The sequence below is a fragment of the Balaenoptera physalus genome (assembly GCF_965194825.1).
Source record: "Balaenoptera physalus genome assembly, chromosome: 14".
In the NCBI taxonomy this organism is placed as follows: Eukaryota; Metazoa; Chordata; class Mammalia; order Artiodactyla; family Balaenopteridae; genus Balaenoptera; species Balaenoptera physalus.
In genome coordinates, this window is record NC_138893.1 from 78,381,722 (window position 1) to 78,407,205 (window position 25,484).

A 25,484-nucleotide genomic window follows, 5' to 3' on the forward strand; every position below is an offset into this window, starting at 1 on the left:
CACCTGGCCACAGTCCGTGATGACAATCTTCTTGGATGTCTTCCCACTCTTGGAGCCAAGAGATTCTATTTTCTTCACGACATCCATGCCCTCTTTGACGTGGCCAAACACAACATGTTTGCCATCCAGCCTGTGAGGAGAGGTGAGCCAGGTAAGCAGAAACGAGGGTGGTGCAGTGTCGCCCAGGGTCACAGCCCCTCGGTCGTGGGACTATTTACCAAAAAACAGCAGTTCTGAAAGGAACCCACACCGAAAAGCTGGCCCCACCTCTCACAGCTCCAGTATCGAGCCTTGCTGAGCCCCCCAGAACACATCAGATGACGGCTCCCTCCCAGGCTATGTTCTGCCTCACCTGCTGTGTGACCTCACCCCAGGCCACTTAACCTGAATCCTGGGAACCTCACCTACAAAAAGTGAATTATTCTCGTTCTGCACAGGGAGATAAAGGGATATTGAACTACTCTGAAGAAATAAGAGGTCTGTGTAAATGGAACTATCTTAACAGTCATAAATTCTGAGGTGAGAGCCAAGATAATACGTGTGGTGAACCTATGCGAGTCCCAAGCAGCTCTCAATCTGAGACAGTCCCAAGAATCTAAAAGGCAGCTTAGTTCGGGGCCAGCAAGGCCAAAACTGGTTATACCTCAGGATCCACCAGGGGTTCCCCGGAAGGAGGGCAGGCAGAGCCAGCAACAACCTGCCCACCCTGACATCCGTGTCCCTCTGGCTCGGAGGGTAGAGACCACTAGTATGCCCCACTACCCAGGTCTCCCTAAAGTCCTTGGAAATGGGCTTTATTTAGTCTTGGCTCCAGGCCAGCTGCTGTCCCCTCACCTCCCTGAGATGCCTCAGGGCTAGGACACAGGGGACTTTGGGCAGAGAAACTTACTAGGTAGTGTAAAATTTACCTGGGAAACATCCTTAAAATACAAGGGCATTGGGAAAGAGGGCTCTAAGGGGCTGGTAGCTATTTGCAGGCCCATGCTAATGCCTGATGAGAAATCCGGTGTGATATCCAAACGACTCCTGCAGCATTTTCCAAGGTGCATTCCAAGGTCAAGTAAGCCAGGGAAATAGCGGGTTAAACCAAGCAAACAGGTTTCTGCCACAGGCCATCTTGAGACCTAATATGTTCCGCAGCATTTCACAAATATATTTGGTAGAAGAATCCTTTCCTCTGTGTGTGTGTGTGTGTGTGTGTGTGTGTATGTGTGCGCACACACATGCACACAAAACACACTGAGAAAACTCGAGCTGACAGCAACAATGGGAAGCTTAATAAAGACAGTTACAAGAATAACCCAAATTCTCCCTCAATCCTTTCACAAACTTTCTCCTTCTCTCATAGAGACACACAGCCTGGGTGAGGGCTACTGTCCCACAGCAGAGTCCAGCCTCAAACTAGCTTCCCCCTCCAGCTGCAAGGCCACCCCATCTTCCCAGAGGGCCTGGAGCCAGGAGCAAGCAACTCACCAGTCTGTCTTTATGGTGCAAATGAAGAACTGGGAGCCGTTGGTGTTGGGGCCTGCATTTGCCATGGACAGAACACCTGCAAACACAAGCAGGATGACCAGGCTGCCCCAGGAGGCATCTCACACGGGAGTCACTCAGATGAGCAGATGGGGCAAACCACATCAAGGATGCTTGAGCCTGAAGATGCTGGGGCTCAGAAGAGGGAACCAGGGCCCAGAGGACGCAGCTCCCCAGGGCCTGTCCGCCTCTGCCGCCACAGGAGAAAAGGGCCTCGTGGAAGCTCTCAGTGGTAGAGCCGGAGCGGGACCCCCAGCCCTGAACTCTAGACTTTGCCACATCGCGCCTTGGGTCTGACACAACGCTGGGGTTTTGCTTAAAGGCTCTCTCCCCCACGTTCTCAAAGGAAGGTTTGGTTTTGAAACTGAGAGCTCAGAATGAAAAAGCTCTAGGAAAACCCAACAAGCCCACCCAGAGCATTGAAGGAAGGAAGCAATGACATCAGATATGGAGCAATCATATGGAGCAATCAGGTTGCAGCCTCCAGCCTGCTGGGATGGCAGAGGCAGGGTCATAGCTCGGGGCACATGGCCCGGGGACTGGCGACCTGTACTCACCTGGCCCCTTGTGCTTCAGTTTGAAGTTCTCGTCAGGAAAGCGGCTCCCGTAGATGGACCTCCCGCCGGTGCCATTGTGGTTGGTGAAGTCGCCGGCCTGCGGGCACAGAGCATCGGCTGAGACGTCGCCACCAGAGCTGGCAGAGGGGTGCTACTCCAGCGCTAGGATGCAGCCCCCAGCCCATCCAGGGGCCACCCAGCCGGAAGCCCTCAGGCAAAGAGGTCAAAAAACATCCAATGGTAGAAGGACGCATACAATACTAAGGAAGATAAGCAACAATAAGATAAAGCTTAAATATTTTCTGCCACCATAACTACCCTGGTTTCCGAATGATTCATTTTTGTCTGAGCGAGTTTTTAAATGATCCTTAAAAATATCTCAGCCATTCCAAGATGCTTCTTAGTGACCTAGAATTTTCTACCCACAACTCTTGGAGGGTAAATAGGGAGAAGACCAGGAACCCTCATTCCCAAGTGGGGTCTGTGGGGGGTGGCAGCAGCCAGCACAGAGCCAGTTCCCTACACTGAGTCCCCCTCCCTGTCCCAGCATCTCCCCTTCACCAGGCCCGGGACAGAGCCCACCCAGGGCTGGCGTCATTCCTCACAGCTCACCTGAGGCTTCCATGGGAGCCACGGCCAGAAGAGCCCAGGGGCTGCCAGCTGCCGCAGAACCCCAGCCCCCGGCCATGGTCATCCTGCTGTTTTCCTGAGATGGGATCCTCAGGCAACAGGGGTGACCTGACCAGCCCGGCTGAAGCATCCCCAAATGCCAATAATGTGTCCCCAGAGAGGGATGATTCAAAACCCTGGCCTGGGCATCCCGGCGCTACCATCCCATGCCTCCGAGAGCCCTCCAGCTTTGCAGTCTCTGCCCTTGCCTGCTGTGGTTCCGAGGAAGACCCTAGCCCGGCTGGGACATCCACTTCAGCTCCTGCTTCATCCACAGCCTCGGGTAGAGCCGGGAGCCGTCGCAGCTGAGAGCCACGGGACGGGGCCAGGCCTGTCTCACAGCCACAGCCCTCACCCCTCCCTGAATTTGTCACATTCAACCCACTGCCACTCACCACGATGTGATGACAGCCACCAGGTCAGGGTGGAGGGAAGGGGGGAGGAGAATTCCAGGCTGAAAGGACTTCAAAGAGGTCATGACATTCATGCCCCTGCCTCTAGGTCTGCTGGCCCCAGACACTAGCCCCTGTCTTAGCAGGGTCTGACCTCACACAGGACAACCCCCAGCATAGCTCAGGTTCTGGCCCCGGGGGAAGTTCTTGCTTTCAACACCTACCTGCAAAACATCTGACACAGCAAAACTAATGCTTTTGAAAAGAGGCAGAACACATGACTAAAGAACAGACTCATTTAACTGAGAAAGATGCCCTTCTCTGGAAAGAAGCTCCAAGTCCAGACCTGTGTGTTCTTGTGTGTGCCCGGTCTCCTCCCTCCTCCTCCTCCTCCTCTCTATCCTTATCTCCCATGCCAAGTGCTCAGTGGGACACACTGTGGGGCATGGGCAGAGACTGTCTGAATATGCTGGTCCTCCAAAGCCTTCAGATCTAACCCTGAGCACATCCACACTCCGATGCCCGTTCTCCCTCCACTGCTTCACTCTCCCGACCCCGCCAGGCAGGGCCGTCCTGCCGCTTGCCCTGTTGCTTAACTCCTGGGGCAGGGAAGGCCCTGTGGCAGCCAGGAAAAGCTCCGGCCTCTCGGAGTAAGAGGACAGGCCGAGCGAGTGACCGCAGTTGCCCTCCATTCAGTACTTTCCAGGCACATGCACGCTGGTTAATCCCCATGAGAATCCTTCGAGGCATCCAAGTCACTATCCCCACTTAGAGAAGAGGAACCCAAGGCAGGGAGAGGCCCCCGCTACCTGGCACATGAAGGACGGAATCACTCTGTGAAAAGTGGAGCCTTTGTAGCCGAAGCCCTTCTCCCCGGTGCACAGGGCTCTGAAGTTCTCTGAGGGTTGAAGGAAGAGGCAGGTCAGCAGGGCCAGGCCTCAACCCAGGGGCCACAACTTGTTCCAGCCAGCGCCTTCTCTACCTGCCCCCCGCTGAGACATGGAAAGACCCCCCCGCCCCTGGGTCTGCGCTGGCTGTGTGACCTGGGACAAATCATCTGGCGCCCTGACTTCAGTGTCCGAGCACTGTGGCAAGAGCACATGCTCCTGGCTATTCCAGCACCGGGTCAGCAGGGCAGAGAGTCCAAGCAAGGGCTGCGAACCCACCAGCCTGCCCCGTCGGGCACCAGGAGGGAGGAAGTTGTCCCAGAGGAAATGTATGTGTATCTTCTGATTCTGCGGCTGCTACTGGATAGGTGGGCGGGGCCAGCCCTAAGGCTCAGGGAGGACCAGCGGCTGCCCCAGGGTACTCAGCAGCTGAGCCACACGTGGAACTCCCATCTGGTCACGGTTCTCATGCCTCTCACCACCCCACCCACCTTGCCTTGCCCCTCTCTCTTCCATCCAGACTGGACTCAGAAGGCCCTGGGCCCTGTCTTACCTGCTGTCTTTGGGACGACATCTGCCTTCAGCTGTGGGGAGAGAAGAAGGACAAGACGGTCAGTCCAGAGGCAGGTGAAAGAGAGACCCAACCCGCACGGTGGCCCAGGAGACGGGGAAAGCACATTCCTGTCACTCCCAGCCCTGCGTGGGAGGCCACCTAAGCAGCTATCATTTCTGCCAGCTGCTTCCTGAACTCCAGGCTGGGAGGAGGCAGCCTCGATTTCCTAATTTGTCAGAAGAGATGACAACACCATCCTGGCCTACTTCTAGGGGCAGAACTGGCAGAGCCACTTCAGCTGGGCCCAAAGCATCAGAGACTCAAGGCCTGGAGAGAGGGCCCTGGGGAGGAGCCAGTCCAAGCTCCTCAGTGGGCAGATGGGAAACCGAGGCTCAGAGAGAGGCAGGAGGGGTGGGCGAAAGGTGAGGCTGAAGTCCCATCTAAGCCTGCCTCTTGCCTCGCAGCTGCAAGAGCCACACTGGCACCGAACCTTTAAAATAAATGGGCGCTCTCCATTTTCCAGAAGAGTGAACCGAGGCTTAACTGAGGCCCCTTTGTTCAAAATGGGCTTGAAGGCTACACCCAAGCTTCTCCTCTGTTACCTTCCGGGCTACTAGGTGTGTTTCTTGCTTTGTTTTTCAAAAAGGCCCAAAGAGCCAGGGCAGACGCTGAGTGTCACCCCGGAAGGGTGGCTGGGGATGGAGTTGCGGCGATGAGCTCCGAGCACACTACCCCGACTCCAGGAGCTCTATGCCAGGTCTGGTGGCTGGAGCCCAAGGCCGGGCCAGCCGCCCTGCTGGGAGAGGAGGCGGCCCGAAACCACCTTTGCTCCGCCGAGAGCCCGATGGCGAGGGCGGGGCGGGGGCCCGCTCCGCCTTCTGCAAGGGCCACAGTGTGAGCGCCCAGCCGGGCCCGCCGCCCGGACCCCGGAGGCCCCCGAAACCCACCTCGAAGCTCCGGGCTTAGGATCCCGCCCCGTGAAGTCTCGGAGCCCCTCCCCGACCCCGGCCAGCGGGGCGGGCCCTCCTAGCCTATGATCTGACCTTGAGCTTTCTCCTCCACAGGGGCCTCCCTCCCGCCTCCACTAGACCAAAGTTCTGAGGGGAGGCCTGGAGAGAGCAATCTGATGCCCCTCCTTAGAGATGGGGAAACTGAGGCCCAGAGCCCAGGAGCAGGAAGCAAGGTCACTCAGCGAGCCAGGCACAGCGCCGGCCCGGGGTCCAGAGCTCTTCCGGGACCGTACCCCACGCCCAGTCCAGCACGGTCCTGTCCGGTGGTCTCACCTCTAGCACCACGCGGCCGAGCGGCTGCCCGTCTGCGCCCACGTCCAGGTATACGACTGGGTTCCGGGAGGAAGAGGACGGGTCTCGGGAGCCGCTGCTGCAAGCGCGGGCCGCGGGTAGGCGCAGGTGCGCGGAGCGCGGGCCGGAGAGCTGGCCGAGCAGACGGGGGCCGCAGCGCAGCGCCTGCATCGTGGGTGCAGGTCCGGGCGGGAGAGCGACGGGCCAGCAGAGACTCCAGAAGCGAAGATCACGGGCGCCCAAAGGGCCGAGTTAGCCGCGGCGGCGTGCCGCCGTCTTTATTGGCCCAGCCGGCCTCGTGGCCCCGCCTCCATCCCGCCCCCTCCGGCCTGACCGCGGGCTCCCCCTGCTGGCCCCAGCGGGCAGCGCAGCCCTGCCGGTGGGGCGGTGGGGGCATGAAGTCTCCTGAACACACCCCAACCAGGGCCAGAGACCTGAGGGGCAGACAAGACTTCGCAAAAGGAGGCCGATTCGATTTTGCGAGAGTCCCAATAGATGAAAAAAGGGGAAAATGCTAAAACGTGGTTAACTCCAAACTACGAGCATCCATATGTTTTCACTGAATATAACAAAAGTCTACATTTGAGATTTTTGCACAGCCGCCCCTCGCCCCATAGGCCCTGTAGACAGACAGGAGGACCAGGAGAAACCGTGGCACTGAGAGTCAGTCAAAGAAAGGTGGAGATGATAAGCGGGATTAGAGCGAGAGGTGGCAGGCAGACACCTCCCATGGTGACCACAGGCCTCCTTGTCCTTTCCTGGACTTGTCTCCAGATGCTTCTAGAAACCAGTCCCTCTTCCAGACTCAGCCTGGGCCTGTCGTGCTCTTACCAGGCCCCCAGTCCTCCACCAGGACTGGGCCTGGCTCTTACTCCCCGACCATAGACTGACAGCCCTGATCCCTAGCAACCAGGACAGACGGCTGCTAGCTCCCCTCCCACCCGCACTCACCCCAAAACTGCACCTGCAGATAACATAGCACAGGGACCAGTCCAAGGAAAAGCAAGAAGGCAAGACAGGAAGAGAAGGGGAACTGAGCGGGAGAAACCACAGTGAGGTGGATTTACCCCACATGCTGAGGTGGGCTTCACAGAAGCCTGGGGGCATGGGAGGCCCACAGGAAATGAATGACAGGCAGGGGACTCGAGAGAGCATCCGAGCCAACACCTGCACTCTCCATATGTGCAAATGAGGCCCAGAGAGAGGAAGGCACTGCCTAGAGGTAGGGGAACCCTGGAGTCGCCGCAGCCAGCCTCTGCCAGTCCTCCCAGACCTTCTGGGCCTCAGTTTCCCCTCTACAGAATAGGGGATGATGCTAATCCCTACCTTGCTTGTTTTCCAGGTCTGTTCCAAGGATAAAATGAACAAGAGAGAGAGGACTTTGTCAACTGTTAAGTACTGTGCCATGAGCATCAGTGATGGACAGAGTCTAGATGGTCTTTTTTTTTTTAAACCTCTGATTCTTTTGTGTGTGTGTGTGTGTGTCATTTTTTGTGTGTGTATGCGTCATTTTTTTGTTAATTTTAATTTTTGGCTGCATTAGATCTTTGTTGATGCATGCTGGCTTTCTCTTGTTGCGGCGAGCGGGGGGCTACTCTGTCACGGTGCGTGGGCTTCTCATTGCGGTGGCTTCTCTTGTTGCGGAGCATAGGCTCTAGGCGCATGGGCTTCAGTAGTTGTGGCATGTGGGCTCAGTAATTGTGGCTCGTGGGGCTTCAGTAGTTGTGGCATGTGGGCTCAGTAATTGTGGCTCGTGGGCTCAGTAGTTGTGGCCCACGAGCTTAGTTGCTCCATGGCATGTGGGATCTTCCCAGACCAGGGCTCGAACCCGTGTCCCCTGCATTGGCAGGCGGATTCTTAACCACTATGCCACCAGGGAAGTCCCGTCTAGATGGTCTTTGCTCAGGGTTTGGGGCTCAGACAGTAATGGGCCTCAGCTGCAGGGGCTCAGAGTTCTGAGGGGCCAGAGAAGAGGGTGGGGTCTGGGCCTTGGAATCAGGTGGCCTTCAGCTGGGACCAGTTCTAGACTGACCTGCCCCAGGCTCTGAATTGACTCCTGGGAAGGGGTCAGGAAGCAAAATGCTGACCCAAGCCAATTCAAGGGGTCAGAGCAAAGTGTCTTAACCTCATGAGAATGCTGGCTTGACCCTTTTCTGGAAGCCCACAGTCCCCTTCTCTATTCCTGGCCCAGGAGGGGCCTGCACTCAATGATACTCCAGCTGCATCCTGGAGCCTAGATGCTCCCCAGGTCCCAGCCCAGGACGGGGCCTCACTCTGTTCTGGGGAATGGCTTCTCTTTTCGTGATTGTGCCCTGAAGTAGAACAGGCCTGAGTAGGAAGCTGGCTTGCCCCCTGCCCCATCTGGGCCCTCAGCACATCTTGCAGATACTCCCCTGTATCAGTGCATACTGCAGGTTTAAAAGAGGAAGAGAGGAGTCACCCCACATATCAGTTCCAGGCTCTTGGCTCACATAGCCCTTAGCTACGCCAAATGTATTAGTGGTCCCCTATTGTCTCTCAAGCCGGCTCCTGGAGGGCCTCAGTTTATCTCCCACCCAATGGAGTATGAGCAGCCCTAACCCAGGGAAGAGCTGCTTTCATTCATGTAACCACTTTAGTTCCCAAAGCCCTTGCCTAGCCCTTAGCTCGGCTGCTCTCCACTGAAGCCTGAGAAGCAGTTCCATTGTACAGATAGGGAAGCAAGGCCCCAAGAGTTGGGGAGTGAGTTGCCCAAGGGCAGAGTGTTGGAGCTGGGAGGATTCTGTCTGACTCCAGGAGCAGGGTTTGCATATGTCACTATCGTTGAGGAGCTGGTAATTGGCACAGGGTGGGGAGGGCAAGAGACAAAAACCTTGGACAGATGACACAACAAGATAGAGATTGAGTTAGCTGGGGGACTGTGGAACTCAGGGGACAGGGGAAATTGTTTCTGCCTAGGGTGTCAGCCTGGAGACAACTGCATTCGAGGGGCAGAGACAAAAAGATGCAGAGAGGAGATTCCAGAGGGGGAAAAAGCCAAAGCCAGCCCAGAGCTAGGAGAGGTCAGGGCATCTTCAAAGAAAGGCTACAATATTTTTTTTTTTTAAATAAATTTATTTATTTATTTTTGGCTGTGTTGGGTCTTCATTTCTGTGAGAGGGCTTTCTCCAGTTGCGGCGAGCGGGGGCCACTCTTCATCGCAGTGCACGGGCCTCACACTGTCGCAGCCTCTCCCGTTGCAGAGCACAGGCTCCAGACGCGCAGGCTCAGTAGTTGTGGTTCACGGGCCTAGCCGCTCCGTGGCATGTGGGATCTTCCCAGACTGGGGCACGAACCCATGTCCCCTGCATTGGCAGGCGGATTCCTAACCACTGCGCCACCAGGGAAGCCAGAAAGGCTACAATATTGACCATGAGCTGAAAGCTTGGCAGGGGAAGGGGCGTGGCAATCACAGAGAATCCTGAAGGCCAGGCTGAGGTCTAACATTGTTGGATAGTACTGGAGAGCCATGGATGGTGCAATCCTTCATCCCCACCATGTTACACCTTCTACCCTCTTTGAAAAATCAAACATCATCACTCCCTCTTGCCTGAGCCAGAGAAAATTTCACCTTCCCCACAGGCTCAGCTGTGAAATCATTTCTACCTGTGCTGACCTCAGTGGCCTCAGGAGCAAGGACTGTCTCTGGGCTGAGCCATGAACTGAAACATGCCATGCCCAGGTGAGATGGGGCAGGTGTCACCACTCAGCCTCTACGGCTATTTATAGACTCTGTGTCATCCTCAGAAACAGCAGTTTCTCTCCACTCAGCCCAAGTGGCTTCTTATCCAGGGTGTTAATGGATTTCATCACTCAGGGACCCTGTAATGCCATCTTTAGGCCTCACAGAGCCAAAGAACAGTCAGGTCATGCTGACATCCAGGGGTTGCAAACTCAGATACCTGTCGGGGCCAGGCAGAAACACACTGGGGTGAAGCGTGCTGGGCAAGGCTATAGGGAATAAGTGGACCTGGGACTGTGTCCAAACACCACAATTAAAGGGGCAGCTCCTGCCCAGGCCAGTTAATTTTTGTATGTGGACAATGGGTCCAGTGTAGCCAGATCTTTTCATTTTTCAATAAAAACTAAAAACATTATGTTTAGTGGAAATCTCCCAACTTTTAAATGTTGGGAACTCATTTTAAAATAAAATTAAACCCTGAATGAGCCCTAAACAACATATTTACAACCTAGCTAGGGCGTCTGAGCCAATAGTTTATAAGCTCTGATCTCCACTGTGTAAATGAGAGAACTGAAGCTCAGAGAGGGACAGGAACTTGCCCATGGTCACACAACCTCAAAGTACTGGAACTGTGGTCAAACCCCTCTCTTCACACTTGCCACGGCCCTTTCTACAAGATTCACTCAGCAGACATGTTTTCAGAGCACCTAATAAACGCCGGGCCTGAGCTTTGCCCTCAGATACAGAATACCTCCTGCCTCTCCCAGGTTGCCCGTGTGCCGGGCAGGGGTGAATGTTGTGGTCATCATAGGGTATGAAGTTACAGGGGTCCTGAAGAGCCTTCCAGGAGGGGTTGGGAGTGAAGGAGGCCCTGCTGTTGTCATGGGGCGGGGTGTTCATGAATGATCAATGCCTGTGTCTGTCCCTGGGACAATGTGCCTTAGGTAGAAGAAGGCCTTGGACTTCATTTCTCTTGGTTCCATCTGGGGAACTGGGGTCCAGGAGAGCATCTGTCATGGGGGCTGACAGGGAGCCCAGAAGAGAGGTTCTTGGGTGAGAACCCAAAAAAGTGAACCAGAACCTGCTAACAGGCCACTGTGCTCACGTCACCCTCTGGGGAAATTCTCCCGAGGCATTCCCAGGCTTCTCGAAGTCATTCTCAATGCCTCAGCCTCCCTCTGCTGCTTCCAGGAAACATGGGTGTGTCTGGTCCCGAGCATGGTCTGAAGCAGAGCATTGTGGGAGTCAGGAAGAGGCGGGCAGGGGGGTTTCTCTCAAGGCCCAGGGTGGTGGTGGGCACAGTGAGAAGAGACAGGCCTCAAGGGGGAGGTCTAGAGAAACTCCTCTTCAGAGTCCAGCTGGGCTTTAAAGGTCACCTGTGCAGGGCTTCCCTGGTGGGCGCAGTGGTTAAGAATCCACCTGCCGATGTAAGGGACACGGGTTCGAGCCCTGGTCCGGGAAGATTCCCATGTTCCGCGGAGCAACTAAGCCACAAGTAGTGAGCCCATGTGCCACAACTACTGAAGCCCACGCGCCTAGAGCCCATGCTCCGCAACAAGAGAAGCCACCGCAATGAGAAGCCCGCGCACCGCAGTGAAGAGTAGTCCCCGCTCACGGCAACTAGAGAAAGACTGCGTGCAGCAACGAAGACCCAACACAGCCAAAACTAAATTAATTAATTAATTAATTTAAAAAATAATAATAAAGGTCACCTGTGCCATCCAGGCTGCTGTGGGCCCCTGGGGAGCAGCCAGCAGGGCAGGACAGGGCTCACCCCCCAGCCACCTGGTCACAGAGTGGAGCTGAGGAAACACGCTTCTGAGTGTACCTACTGTCCACTGTGATCTGGGCAGCCCTGGGGTGACTGCCGCCCAGCTGGCGCCTTGACTACAACCTCCCGAGAGACCTTGAGCCAGGGGACCCAGCTAAACCACGCCCAGACACCTGACCCACAGAAACCCTGACATAATACATGCTTGTTGCTTTAAGCCCCTTGGTGTTGGGTCATGTGCTATGCAGCACAGATAACTAATAGATAATACCTGTAGCACCTTGCACCCAGCCAGGACCCTTTAAAGCCCAGCTCCGACCCCATTGCTCCACACACAGCCGGGCACTGACCTGCCATCTCAGCAGGCTTGTGTCACCAGCCGCTCTTGGCAAAGACCTCACGGGCACAGTCAGGGACAACCGGCCCTGAGAGATAGGCCTGACAGGATGTGGACCGGGCTGCTGTTTTGTTTTCTGGGTTTTTTTTTAATTAAAAAATTTTTTTGGCCGCGCTGCACGGCTTGTGGGGTCTTAGTTCCCCATCCAGGGATCGAACCTGGGCCCTTGGCAGTGAGAGCATGGAGTCCTAACACTGGACCGCCAGGGAATTCCCTGGGCTGCTGTTTCTGTCTCATTCCTCTGAAGGAGAATGCCTGAAGCCTGAGAGAGAAAGGGAGCTGGGAGGAAGCCCTCGGCGAGAGGGCCTGAGCTGCGGTTTGGCCAGGGCATCCCGGTGGCCTCGGGGAAGGAACGGTACCTCACTTGATGACTCCGTGCTGGGCTCTGAACTAAGCACTTCCTAGAAGCCGCCCCAATCCTCAGGAGGAACCTGCAAATCGGGGATTACCCCTGTCTTACAAATGAAGTAATAGGCGTCCAGAGAGGGTAAGCGATTTCTCCAAGGTCACACTAGTGTGAAGTGGAGACTGGAATTCTTCCCAGTTCCCCTTGGCTGTGTGTCTTCCTTCAGGAGTTGGTGGGCTGCAAGTGGCACCTCTTAGGGGAATTATGCCAGATATCATCCCTTCCACGCAGCCTTTCTTCCAGCTAGCCTGACACTGTGCTCGGTGATTTAGACCTGAAATCTCATCTAGTCCTTGTGATGACTCTGCAAGGGAGAGGCTTCTGTCCCCATGTGGTGGTGACAGCTCCAAGCCCGAGTGGGAGCCAATGACTCACTCAAGGCCACACGGATAACAGGTGGCTGAGCAGGGTCTGACCCCAGGTGTCGCTGACTTCAAAGCTTGCACTGTCCCCCCGCTGGCTGGGCCTTCTTGCCCTAGAGAATCTACCATTGGCTTTCACCCCTGCAGGGGTGGCGTCCACTAGCACAGGTGAGCAATGTGTAAACACGGGCACAGAGTTTATTCACGCAGTTCCTGCCCAGAGTCAGCAGGAAAAGGAGCCATCGGCAGGACTCAAGAGCTTGCCAAGGAAGTCCAGGTTAGCCATCGTGCACAACCCACCCCCACCTGTGTTGACCAGCCCAGGTTGGCATCATTATCCTAAGGAGGGGCCCTCACTGCCAGGTTCCCCAGAGATGGGACTTGAGCCCTTGCCAAGACTATGATACTGCTTGGGCAGACCTTGTCTGAGATCTGGTCTCTGCTCTATGGCTGCAAGGAGACAAAGAGGCCTGCAATTCTGCTGTCCCTTTTCCTTTTTCTGGTCTGTTTGTTTCTCCTGTTGACCTGTGTAATTTTCTTGACTCTACTGGCTTAACCCTGAGTCTCTACTTACTAACATTGATGCCTCTTCCTCCTCCATTTCAATGAATCCCTTCGAATCAACATCACTTACCCTCTGTGTAATCAAGATTGCCCACCATTGATGCCAAGTGTTGGTTTTTTCTTCCAATTAAGATGAGCACTATAGTCTTAGATGCTTGATAACAGTAAGAATAGCCATCATTTACTGCACACTCAATAAACTGCACATGGTAAGAATTTACATTATTTCTTTTTTCTTTCTTTCTTTCTTTTTTTTTTTTTTTTTTCAGTTGTGGGATCTTAGGTCCCTGAGCAGGGATTGAACCTGGGCCCTTGGCAATGAGAGCTCAGAGTCCTAACCACTGGACTGCCAGGGAATTCCCTACATTATTTCTTAATCCTCCCATGGCCCTTAAGAACAGGTACTAGTGTAACTGCTCTTTAAAAATCAGGTCTCCAAAGCTGGCAGAGGTTATGAAAGCTGTCCAAGGTTACAGGGCCTTCTCTGGCGTTAAGTAAGTGGCCGAGCAGCCTGTATTTGGCCCAACTCGGCCTAATTCCAGAACTAATCTCCATCGTCACTGAATTTTAGTACAAAAGGTCAGCAGGTACAAGTCAGGCTGGGAGAGACCTCAATTTATGTAACAAAGATCTCAGATATTAGATGAGCAGAGGCTTGGAAAATTGATAAACTGGCAGGCTGTGTTCCTAAGACATTGTGTCAGTATCACACGCCCTGGTACTGGGCTGGCCCGAGCACATCGGGAGATCACAGTGTCTGCCTCAGCTGCACGTGGACAGGCCCCAGAAATTCAGCAGAAGACGCAGCCAGGAAGTAGAGCAGGGGACCTGGGGAATCAAGGCGACAGCTCTAGCAAGGCTGTTCACAAGAGGATGGGGTGGGCACGATGCCATCTCCAGAGTGACGAGGACTATCGCAGACAGAGAGCACAGTGGGGCTCCCTTGGCCTGAAGCTGGACCAGCGGGAGCCAGATGGGGGCTTATTTAGACAAGAAAGCTTTCTATCAATCAGTGATATCACATAAGGATACTTTGAGGTAGCAAACTCCCCATGACTGGAGAGATGCCACAGAGAGGCAGAGTCCTACTCAGGGTGGTTGGTCGACCAGGTAACCCATGAGGCTCTGTTCCATTCTGAGACGCTGCGATTTAGACCCCAAAGGTGGAGCAGCTAGGGGGAGCAGAAAGAACAGGGCACAACCTCAAATTCATTGATTGGCATGTTGGTGAGTAACATGTAACATGAAACCATGACAGGCAGAAGAGAGTCCTGGCGTATGGTTACTGGTTTCAAAATGGTCAAAAGTTTTGAAGCAGAGAAGCAGATGGGAGGAACTGTAAAGGAAGATACAGAACTCTTTGGAGGCATGCATACTTTAAACATCCGCCCTGCCAAAGGCACCATGGGCACAGCTGGGGCAAAGTGACCTCTATTTATTTCCCAGGTATCTCTTGCTGTCCTTTCCCTCCATGCTTTGGGGCAGACAGTCTTCAGAAATAATGACAAAAAAATCAATACTTGGCTTTGAGGTTTCCAAAAACCCTCAGGACACAGCCCTGTTGTTTTAGAAAATGTGCATGTTTGCTCATCCAGTCTTTCCACAAGACCCAACCAACAAGGGACTCTAAGGGTTGGAGGAGGAAGGCTATGGAGGGGAAGCAAGTAAGTTAGACCCGTGGAGAGACATGAGAAGCTGCAGATGAGCTTGGGGAATCCAGAAGCAGGGACATTTTGAGCCATGTTTCTTGGGTCCAAGAAAGGAATGAGAACCCAGGCTCCCCTTTCGCTGGTGGGTCTAGGACTGGGTGTGTCCAAGCAAGTGAGTCCCCCAGCCCTCTTCCAGCCGTGGTGTGGCATAAGGAGCAATGAACATATTTCCTGGGGAGACCCAAGAGAGCACAGAGTGATGCAGTAAGTCTGAAGACCTGGAGGTCTTGTAGTTGAATGAGATCACGGTAGGGCATGGACAAGAGTCAGGTGGCAATAAGGATGTCAGTAGACACCAAGGGATCAGCAAAGACAGCTCTGACAGATGCCCTGACCCCTATTTTGACACTCTGTAACCTCCAGGAACTTAGAGGCAATGCTGAGAGAAAGGATGGGGGTAGGGTCTTCCCCAAATTACTCAGATTGCTTCCAACATTTGGGCCAAAATAGGAGCTTAAAAAAAGAAATTAACTTATAGAAAAGTAAATTTAGTTGTGTATCTTGCATACGTGGGCTTGTGGACCAGAATTCACATCCATTACATGATTAAAGAGCTTTCAAACAACCAGGGAAAATATCAGTGTGGTATGTGTAACTTTAAGAGGAAAATTGTTCATGAAAATTAACAAGAAATACGTTAGCATCTCAACAGAAAACACATAGAGGAAATGATTAGGCTGGTCACAAACTGCAAAATAGAAATGGCCAGTAATCATAAGAAAAAGGATGTTCAAACTCACTGGAAGGCTGCTCTCTCTGACGGTAGGCTGTCCTTGGGCCGTGTCTCCTGGTTTCCTGTTGATCTCTCCAACAACCCATGTAGTTCTGCCCAAGCCTGGGCCCACCCAGCAGGAGCCCCATCGGGCTCAAGTGGCCAGGCCGGCGTATCCCACCGTGCACTGTTGTTGCTGCGGCAGCCTAGAGGAGTGTGGCCTCCCAGCTCACCCCACTCCTTGCCACTGAACCGAGCACTCTTTCCTGAAGGGAGGGCCCAGGGCACCCTCCATGGCTGCTGGATCATTAAGACAGCCTGCTTTCTGGTCCCTCTGCCCAAACTGTGTCTGGAGCAATCGTTCTAAAACACACATCTCTCCCTTGTGAAATCCACTGATAATTTCCATCTCCTCCAGGATAAGGAGCAGATTTCTGAGTTGACCGTCAAGGTCTCCGCCCTCCCACTTGACACCGTCCACAGCTGCACCCACTATTTAGGGACATGGGCTCAGGAATCAGGCAGCCTGAGCTCACACCAGGGCTCCCTGCTGACTATCTGGGTGGTCTCAGGGGACTCAACTGACATGGTTCTTCTTAGAACAGGAGGTTAACGATGGTTCCGCTTATGATTTTTCGACTTTACAATGGTGTGAAGTTGATACACCTTTGGGAGAGACCATACTTCTAATTTTGAATTTTAATCTAGCTATTTATATGTGTTATGATCCTCTCTTGTGATGCTGGGCAGACACAGCTCCCGGTCATCCACGCGATCACGAGGGTAAACCATCAATACGCTGACAGCCATGCTGTATCCATACAACCAACTCTGCTTTTCACTGTCAGTACAGTATTCAATGAAGTACATGAGATTCAACACTTTATTATGAAATAGGTTTTGTGTTAGATGATTTTCCCCAACTGTAAGCTAATGTAAGCCTTCTGAGCACATTTAAGGTAGGCTAGGCTAAGCCACCTTGCTTGGTAGGTTAGGTGTTTTTAAATGCCTTTTCGACTTAACGATATTTTCAACTTAAGATGTGTTTATGGGGACATAACCCCCTCGTAAGTTGAGGACGATCTGTACATCCTCTGCGGGTTGTTGTGGGGTCTGATGAGATGCTGCAGGTCAAGCACTTAGCGCCCTGCCTGGTACAGAGAGAGGGTAGAAATGATCTTCTTTTCAGCTCAGGTCTGCCTCTCAGTCAGCACGGCCACAGAGCTCATGAAGGGCTGACTTCAGGTCAGGGGGTCTCTGTCACCCCTAAGCTCCGAGTGAAGAATGAACAGAAGGGCCACCCTCAGGCTCTGTCTGCCTGTTGAGGGATCAGAGAGGCGGGTCCAGTCACCCCTGGCAGGAGTGGATGTGGTCCTCTGAGCCAGACCTGGCAGAGTCACCGTGAGGGCTGAGCGTGGGCAGAGAGGTGGAGGGAGGGAGAGGGAGGGGGTCTGTGTGTCTGCGGGTGTGTGTCTGGGGAGGGTCGTGCGGCTGGGGCTCAGGGGCTGCTCGCCCTCCCATCCTCAATCCCTGTTCCAGCCCCATCAGGCGCTGCGGTTGGACTGCTGCTTGCTGCCCGGTCCTGCCCCCGTCCCGCAGGCCGCTCTCTAGGAGGCCTTGTTTGCTGAGGCCCCCCCAGTCCCGCCTGGCGCCAGCCTGGCCCGCTCAGCTGTGCCCCTCCCCAGGGCTTTCCCCACAAGCCATCTCCTCCAACAAAGAGCCAGTGTCGTCGGGAGGGCAGGTGCTATGCAGGCAGGATGGCAGCCAGGCCTGCAGGATTCTGGGCAGTCAGATCAGAGAGGAGTGTGACCAGGGTCTGGCTAGTCGGAGCCAGGGCTGGCGGGCTCTTCATTGTTTTTGTTGGTTTTGAGCCACTGCCCCAGAAAGAGTTCGAGGAGGGAGGCAGGCATAGGCTTGGGCTGGGGAGATGAGGTATATTTGCCAAGTCGGTGGCTACAGGTTAGATGAGGGCCCCCCAGGACGGGTGCAAATTCTCTACCCTCCCCACTATTGGCCCCAGGCCCCAGCGCAACCCGAGACCAGCAGCAGAGAGCTGGAGTCTACCCCCTTCAGCCAGGAAGGAGACCATCCGTCTGCACAGCAGACTATTGAAACTCCTGCTTGGGCCCGCTGCCCACTTCTCTGCTGCTGGGTTGGGCCACCTGCTGGCCCCACAGGGCCAGACTTCAAATATCCATAGCTGGCCAGTCAGCCCTGGGGAAGGGGTCCCCACCCACCGACAGGGGGACGCTTCTCTGTGTATAGGCTGGTCACAAACAGGATTTAAGCCAATGGTGGGCCAGGGCTGCTGACTATCTCAGGCCATATCAATAAAGGCCAAGTACCTAAAATGACGGAGGTGAGAATCACCTTTGCTATTTGCAGCTCACACTTGTGGGAACAGGACTCTTTACAGATATTAGAAGTGTCACAGAACAAAGACAAATAAATGGACGTTTCAGAGAGTAATGAATGAAAGCTACAGATTTTAGGACAGCATGAGGATAAATAGAAATCTGTCAAGGATTTCATGTAGGTTGTGTTTTTCCCACCAGATTATAAGCTCCTCGGGGGTCTTGTTCATCTCAGTAATTCCACCACCATCTCAGTCTCTCACTCCCTGTCATCACTCAGTTCACAGGTGATGGCAAGAAACACAGGATAGGGGCTTCCCTGGTGGCGCAGTGGTTGAGAATCTGCCTGCTAATGCAGGGCACACGGGTTCGAGCCCTGGTCTGGGAAGATCCCACGTGCCGCGGAGCAACTGGGCCCGTGAGCCACAACTACTGAGCCTGCGCGTCTGGAGCCTGTGCTCCGCAACAAGACAGGCCGTGATAGTGAGAGGCCCGCGCACCGCGATGAGGAGTGGTTCCCACTCGCCGCAACTAGAGAAGGCCCGCGCACAGAAACGAAGACCCAACACAGCCAAAAATAAATAAATAAATAAATAAATTAAAAAAAAAAAAAAAAAAAAAGAAACACAGGATAGATCAGTGCGTGGATAGATGGATGGGGGATGAGTGGGTGGGTGGATGGATAGGTGGGTGGGTGAACTGATAAACAGCCAACTTCACAGACAGGGCTGGCTAAGTAATAACTGTCTGAATCCTGCCCTGGGAGGAGGCCAGAACAGACGCTGCATAACCCTTATCAGCACACAACCTAGGCTTCTCAACGATTTCTTACAGAGGATGCAAAAGGCACTAAAACATAAGAGATGGATAACTTAGGCTTCATTAGCATTAATAACTTCTGTTCATCAAAAGACATCAATAAGAAAATGCAATAAAGAAGTGAAGCCATATCTATATGTGATGATGGATGTGCACTAGACTTATTGTGATAATCATTTCATGATGTATGTAAGTCAAGTCATTACTCTGTACACCTTAAACTTACACAGTGTATGTCACTTATATCTCAATAAAACTGGAAGAAAATAACCACAAAATTCAAACCTAGATAAAATAAAGAAGTGAAGCCACACACTGGGAGAAGATATTCACAATGCATACATCTGACAAAAGTTCATAACCAGTAATATAAAGAACTCTTACAAATCAACACAAAAAGGCAAACAGCCGGGTATACAGTGGTCCAAAGACTTGAATAGGCATTTCACAAAAAAAAAGGTATCCAAATAACCCATAAGCATATGAAAAGACACACAGTATCATTAGTCATTAAGGGAAAGCAAATTAAAGCCCCAGTGAGATAGCATTATACAACCACTTGGATGGCTAGAATTAAAAGGTTGGTGAGGATGTGGCACAGCTGGAAATTTCATACATTGTTAGTGGGAGTGTATAATTGGTACTATCACTTCAGAAAACTGTTTGGTACTTATCTACTAAAGATAAAAACATGCTACCCTATGACCTAGGAGAAATTCCACTCCTAGGCGTATATCCAAGAGAAATGAGTGTGTACATCTGCACAAATACTATATTTGAATGTTCATAAGAGCCCCGAACCAGAAACAACCCAAATGCCCATTAACAATAAAATAGATACGCACGTTGGAATACATCCATACAATGGAGTACCACCCAGCGATAAAATAGAGCCAACTACTTATACATACAACTACATGGGTGAATCTCACAGACATTATATTGAGCAAAAAAAAAGCCAGAGTGTCTACTGTGTGATTCCATCTATAGGAAGCGCAAGAGTAGATAAAAGTAATCTAAAGTGAGAGAAATCAGATAGCTGTTACTTTTGGGGTCAGGTTAGCGGGAAAGGGGTGTAAGGAGCCTTCTGGAATTCTGGAAATGCTCTATATCTTGATCTGGGTGGTGGATGTGTGTGTAAAATTCATCGAACTCTACGCTGATGATGTGTGTTTAATATTATAGTCATTATATTATTATGGTACACCTCGATAAAACATTTAAAAAAATACATCCAAGTTTCCTTGGTTCTGGAAGAATTCAGTGCACCTGCCTGGACGTGGGGTAAAGGGAGAAACCCAGAGGGAACCTTATCATGGCCCTTCAAATATGCACAGTTCTTGGGACTCAGTAAATCATCTCAGAGGAATTTTTTGAGAAGAGACTGAGTCTTTGGTGATGCAGGGGCTTGATCAGATGACAAGGAGAGGATACTCTTAAGGGAAGTCCAAGGGGTGGGGTAAATGATGACAGAGTGACACACAACTGGGACTTTCCTGCCAGCTCTGCCGCAGGCCATCACGCACCCCACCTGCTGAGGCCCACAGAGAGAGTGGGCTGGGTTTCTGTGCCTCCCCACCCTCCTGTACCATATTCCGAGGGGTAGGGTAACCAGCTTCCCATCCACGGTCTCTGGGAGGGAAGGGTCTGTGCTGGCCACTGCACCAGCAGCTGCCTACCCAGCTGAAACCAGAGGTGCACGAGAGTGTAACCGAAAGTGGGGCCCGGTTGCTCTCCACTCGAAAGCCAGTAAAGAGACAAGGTTAGTGGAAAGGAAAGTTTGCTTTATTTTGGATGCTGGCAACCCGGGGTGGGGGGTGGCGGGGGAGGCAGACGCCTATCTAAAGGCCAATTCCCCCCCACTGACAATCAATGGGCAAGAGCTTTTATAGGCGGAGGGAGGGGGTCACATGCAGAAACAGCACAGTCAGCTCTGACAGTCATCTTGAAATTGGTCATCGGTGGTCTGACCGGCGTCATGTTGATTGTTTTAAGTACATTTAGTCTTCAGTTCCAGGGTCGTTTTTTTTCCCATTTCTTTGAGGCCCGTTCTCAGAATTGTGGCAGCTTATGTCGTGGCTACAGTCTGGCCATCATGTAGTTAACTTCTTCCACCTGGCGGGGGTTTCAGCATCTACAAGACAGCTCACAGGATACAGCTCAGAATATTATCTATAGCCCTTGAGCAGGAACTAAAGGTCCTTGACTGTGCTTACTGACTAAACTGTTATTATTTGGTCTCCTTTGAGTGTTTTCCTTCGTTTCTACATTTTCTCACTTCTCGGATTAAACTTATTCTTTGGCTAAAGTTTTTCCACAGACAAAAGGCAGCCTGAGGACATGGGGGGCCATGGACCATAGGGTCCTGCTTCATTTCAGGAGGAGGTGGTAGAAAGGCAGGCCTTGAGCTACTCCTCTGCCCTCTGGGACCTTGGCTCTCTCCTTGGTTACATGGGGAGGTTGGGCTACACCTCCCAGGTGGTTTACACTGGAAGTTCTGATGGTTCCCTGGGCACCCCAAACCACTCATGAGCTGAGGTGGCCTGCCAAGCCTGCACCCTCTTCTCCACAGTACAGCAAGCACATCTGGAAAGCCCCAAGGGCCCCCCTCTGCTGACCGCACAGAGCTGAAGTCATCTGTGCTTCTTCTCCCATGAGTCAGGGAACGTCACAAGATGGTGACACAGGTGGCAGCTAGAAGCCCAAGTGATGGAGCGGAAATAGGCTGATGGCTAAAGCATCACAGGTACAGAGAAAGGAACCCAAGCGTCACACTCGCCTCCTTCCTCTCCCCACTGCCCCCCTCCTGTCAATCAGGAGTGTCCTCTCCATCCTGCTCTATCCACCTCCTTTGCATCCCTCTTGCCCACCCTCCCTCCTCATTCTACGACCCCTGCCCCAGGTCCAGGCCACAGCCTCTCACCTTAGAGACTGGAGGAGCCTCTCTACGTGCTCCAGCCTGAGTGCCTCAGTCAAACCTCCTCAGTACTTCCAGGAGGTGCTCCCCACCCCACCCCCAAATTTATTCAAGTATGATTTACATTCAGTGAGATGCACGGATCTGAGGAGTAGGGTTTGAAGAGCTTTGACAAATGTATATCCCTATGCGACCAAAGCCCCAATCAAGGTATAGAACATTTCCATCCACCTGGAAAGTTCCCTTGTACTCCCTTTCAACCAGCCATCCCACACCCAATCAATCTCTGTTCTGATGAGTTTTGTGAGTTCTTGAATTCCACATACGATGGAATTTCATAGTAATTATGCACAACTTATTCCTATATGTCAGGCTTCTTTTATCCAACATAATGTTTTACCCTCATCCATCTTTTGGACTAGTTGGATAAGGTTCCATTTTATGAACATAATTCAATCAGTTTATCCATTCTCCTGTTGATGGACAGCTAGGCTGTTTGCAGTTTTTTGTTTTTTTTTTTTTTACTATTATGAAAAATTCTACAAGTTTTTTTTTTTTTTCCACACACACACTGTATTTTATTTTTACAAGAGATAAATAGACTGACACCAAGCATTGTAAATGGATGACCACAACAAAAGCAACAATGATTGCAATTACCAAACATGAAACAGAAAGTGATTCCAGGCCCAGCCAGTACGACAGCCCAGGGGCTGGTGTGGTAGGTCACTGTCTGTGGGCATCTCTCAGGCTGGGGCCTCATGTGGCAGGATTGTCACAGAGCAGCTCTGTGTCTCCTGAGTCTCCTTCTTCACCCTCAGCCTGGCTCAGGTGAGTCACAAACACCTGAGCATGAAGTCATCCTCTGGACATCCTCTCCCAGGAGGTGTGCAGTTTACAAGGGAAACCACAGGAGAGGGGCTGCAAGCAACCCTCCTTCATGGTGACGTTGATGCTCAGGTGCCCCCTTCATATTGACATCGCCTCCGAGGCCCCACAGACACTTGTCTCCTCCTTGTACTTGTTCCTTCTGGTCTGTTCTGGCAGCAGCAGGGGCGGAGCTGGGTCTTCAATAGGCAGTTTGGGGTATCGGAGGCCTCCTTGGAACCTGCATCCTCGGGCCTTTTCAGCTCATCTCTCCTGATTGGCGGGGTCAGGGCCCCGACGGCTAGTGAGATCCACTGCCTGGGGTTGTGTCCCTGTCCCTGTTTCTCCTGCTGCACCAGGAAGGGAGGGAGCTCCCGTTACACCAATTACCCAGTGCTTCCTGGGGCTCTTCCCTCCTCTGGTGGGCACCAAGCTCTGCGCCCTCCGATTGAACCCTGGGACCGGGGGTCTCCTTCTAACCTCCTCCTGCTCCTGGAGGAAAGAGGATCGCAGGACATGCTCCTGTTTCTCCACTGCACACCGCTGGGGGGCAGGTGCCTGGTGCAGCTCAGAGGCCACAGTGAGGGAGAAGTTGCTGCCTCTCTGGACCCAGGGGATAGCGCTCCTCGGCCATAGCTGCAGCCTCTCACCTGTCCGCTAAGTGTGGAGCTGCTGTGAAGGTGCTAAAGACGGTTGAGTGATTGTCTCAAAGTGTCAGGACCTTGGGGGTAAGAATCAGGCTCTGTGCCCTATCTAGCACCAGTGGTGTTCTCATGGACAGGAAAGGTGATCACCCCAGGCCTCTGAAAAGCTGCCCACAGGCACCCTCTGTGCCACTTTCTCCATATCTTCTCTCTCTTTTCCCCCTTCTCCTGGGACACCCCATCTTTCCCCAAAGCCATGACAGAACCTGGGCCCTAGTCCTCACAATACAATGAAGCCCGGGGGTCCTGTTTGGACTGGTCCTGGGAGTGATGCATGGGGAAGATGGCAAGGGTTTACCTCCGTCCTTCCATTCCCCGAGCTGGCGCTCTCCTAAAACAACTATACATCCAGCGCATCTTGCATGGCAAACATGAATTTGCTTCACGCTGATGGTTTGGTGACCTATGGCTGCATGACAAATTAGCCTGGAACAGCAGCTTCAATCAATAACAATCACTGATTCGGCTCCCAGACCTGGGGGCCGACTGGACCCAGCCATCGGCTGACAGTCCTCCCTCAGGGTGTTCTGGGGCCAGATGGTGGCTGGGCATGGGAGCCATCCTCACTCCCATGTCTGGTGCTCAGGCTGAAAAGACTCAGGCGGGGCTGGAGACAGCTCTGCAGGCATCCCTCACTCTCTATGTGGTCCCTTCCTGTGGTCTTTCCACATTGTGGCTTCAGATAGCTGGACTTCCTCATGGTGGCTGAGGGCTCCCAGATCTATAAGAAACATCATGTTTCTCCATCTCATATAACTTGACCTTGTTCCTGACAGTAACCTTGATGTTCTTTGATGTTTAGAGCGCTCCCACTCCTTCCTACTATGAATTGCATTGCAACGCATGTCTTCTGTTAACTTGACAACGACCATGAAGGGCATCCTGTCCAAATCACTTCACTTTAATTCCTCAGTTTCTTCCTAGACCACAGAACTGATGGGGAGACATCTCAGTTTGAAGACAGGCACACACACACAGACACATACACACCTTTGTTATGTCTGGCCTCCCACAGTTCTTCCCCTTCCTAACAACACTCTGACTTCCTTTGGAGGAAATCTTTCTCCTACTACATCTTCTGAGTTTGTAAATCAATGTATCCAGGTGCCCGAGCCCTACCGTGTAAGCCAGGGGTCTGCAAAACTTTTTCTCTTTTTTTAAGATTTTTTTGCTGTGGACCATTTTTAAAGTCTTTATTGAATTTGTTACAATATTGCTTCTGTTTTATGTTTTGGTTTTTTTGGCTGCGAGGCATGTGGGATCTTAGCTCCCTGACAGGGATCGAACCTGCAGCCCCTGCATTGGAAGGCAAAGTCTTAACCACTGGACCATTGAGGAAGTCCCTGAAAACTTTTTCCTAAAGGGCCAGATAATACATTCTTTATGTTTTATGGGCCAAGAGGCAAAACTGAGGCTATGATGTGGGTATTTATATTCTGGTCTTGAATTACCGTAAAGCATCAGGGATGGAGAGAAGACGTCAGATTAAAGAGATATTGAGGAAGTCAAGTCATCAAGACTCGGTTGTTAAGGTCATGGGTGGGATGAAGAAATTGCAGACGGAGAAAGGGCACAAGAGCAACATCCAGAGAACCAAGTGCTGCTGTGTTAGGTGGGGTTCTCCAGAAGCAGAGCCTGAGATTGGGATCCTTGTGAAGTTGATTTATTGAAGGATTGCTATTCAGAACATCCTGCAAGACAGGGAGGGGTGAAGCAGGGAGAGGCTAGCGTTGGCCTGGTCATAGAGCAAGGGCTTTGGAGCATAAACTATACCACAGTGACATCTTCCCTTAAGGCAGAGGGCCAGCATTTTATACTCTGTACTAGCCATTGTTTGTGGGCTGCCTCTAAGGGGTGTAAGTTCCCAGATGAGGCAGCTCTTGTCACCTCAGGACCACCTCTTTTCTAGAGAAAGGGGGGATGTAGGCTGAGAGCCCACACTCATGGCAGCTGGGGGTGGGCGCCTCGACCCTGAAGAGGGATGTGGGCAGAACACCACAGTGTTTCCTACAGTCCTTGCACTGCTCAGACACACCTGCCTCTCACGTTAAGTTGATCTCACCTGCCTATTGACAGATAAGAGTTGTCATTGGTTTGGGATATACAGTGCAACCCGAAGGATAGCATCCAATACTCACAGGGTGTCATCTCCAAGCTGGTACCTCAGCTGTATCTTTACGAGGCCATTCTACCATCTCTCAGGTCTGCAGCCTTTGCGTGGTGCAGAACCTAGGATTATGGACCCATGGCCACACAACCTTTTCTGCAATTCAGACCTCTGTTCTGCAACGATATTGCATGAGAGCCCATGCC

The 25,484-nt window shown here is 52.4% G+C and overlaps 1 protein-coding gene across 3 annotated transcripts in view; it reads right to left on the reverse strand.

Annotated features, from left to right (window-relative positions):
* PPIF (peptidylprolyl isomerase F) overlaps window positions 1-6,181 on the reverse strand; it is a 24,243-nt gene extending 18,062 nt beyond the window's left edge. For 2 of the 3 annotated variants that reach the window (XM_082425764.1, XM_082425765.1), the window contains exons 1-6: window positions 5,872-6,181; window positions 4,589-4,619; window positions 3,958-4,046; window positions 2,088-2,184; window positions 1,474-1,549; window positions 4-130 (exon numbers count right to left, since the gene is read on the reverse strand). In XM_082425764.1, coding sequence (XP_082281890.1) covers window positions 4-130; window positions 1,474-1,549; window positions 2,088-2,184; window positions 3,958-4,046; window positions 4,589-4,619; window positions 5,872-6,060 — 609 coding nt within the window. In that variant the 5' untranslated portion in view covers window positions 6,061-6,181. The remainder of the gene's footprint in view (window positions 1-3; window positions 131-1,473; window positions 1,550-2,087; window positions 2,185-3,957; window positions 4,047-4,588; window positions 4,620-5,871) is intronic. The other variant, XM_082425766.1, reaches the window with a different exon arrangement.
* Window positions 6,182-25,484: the final 19,303 nt, after the last annotated feature.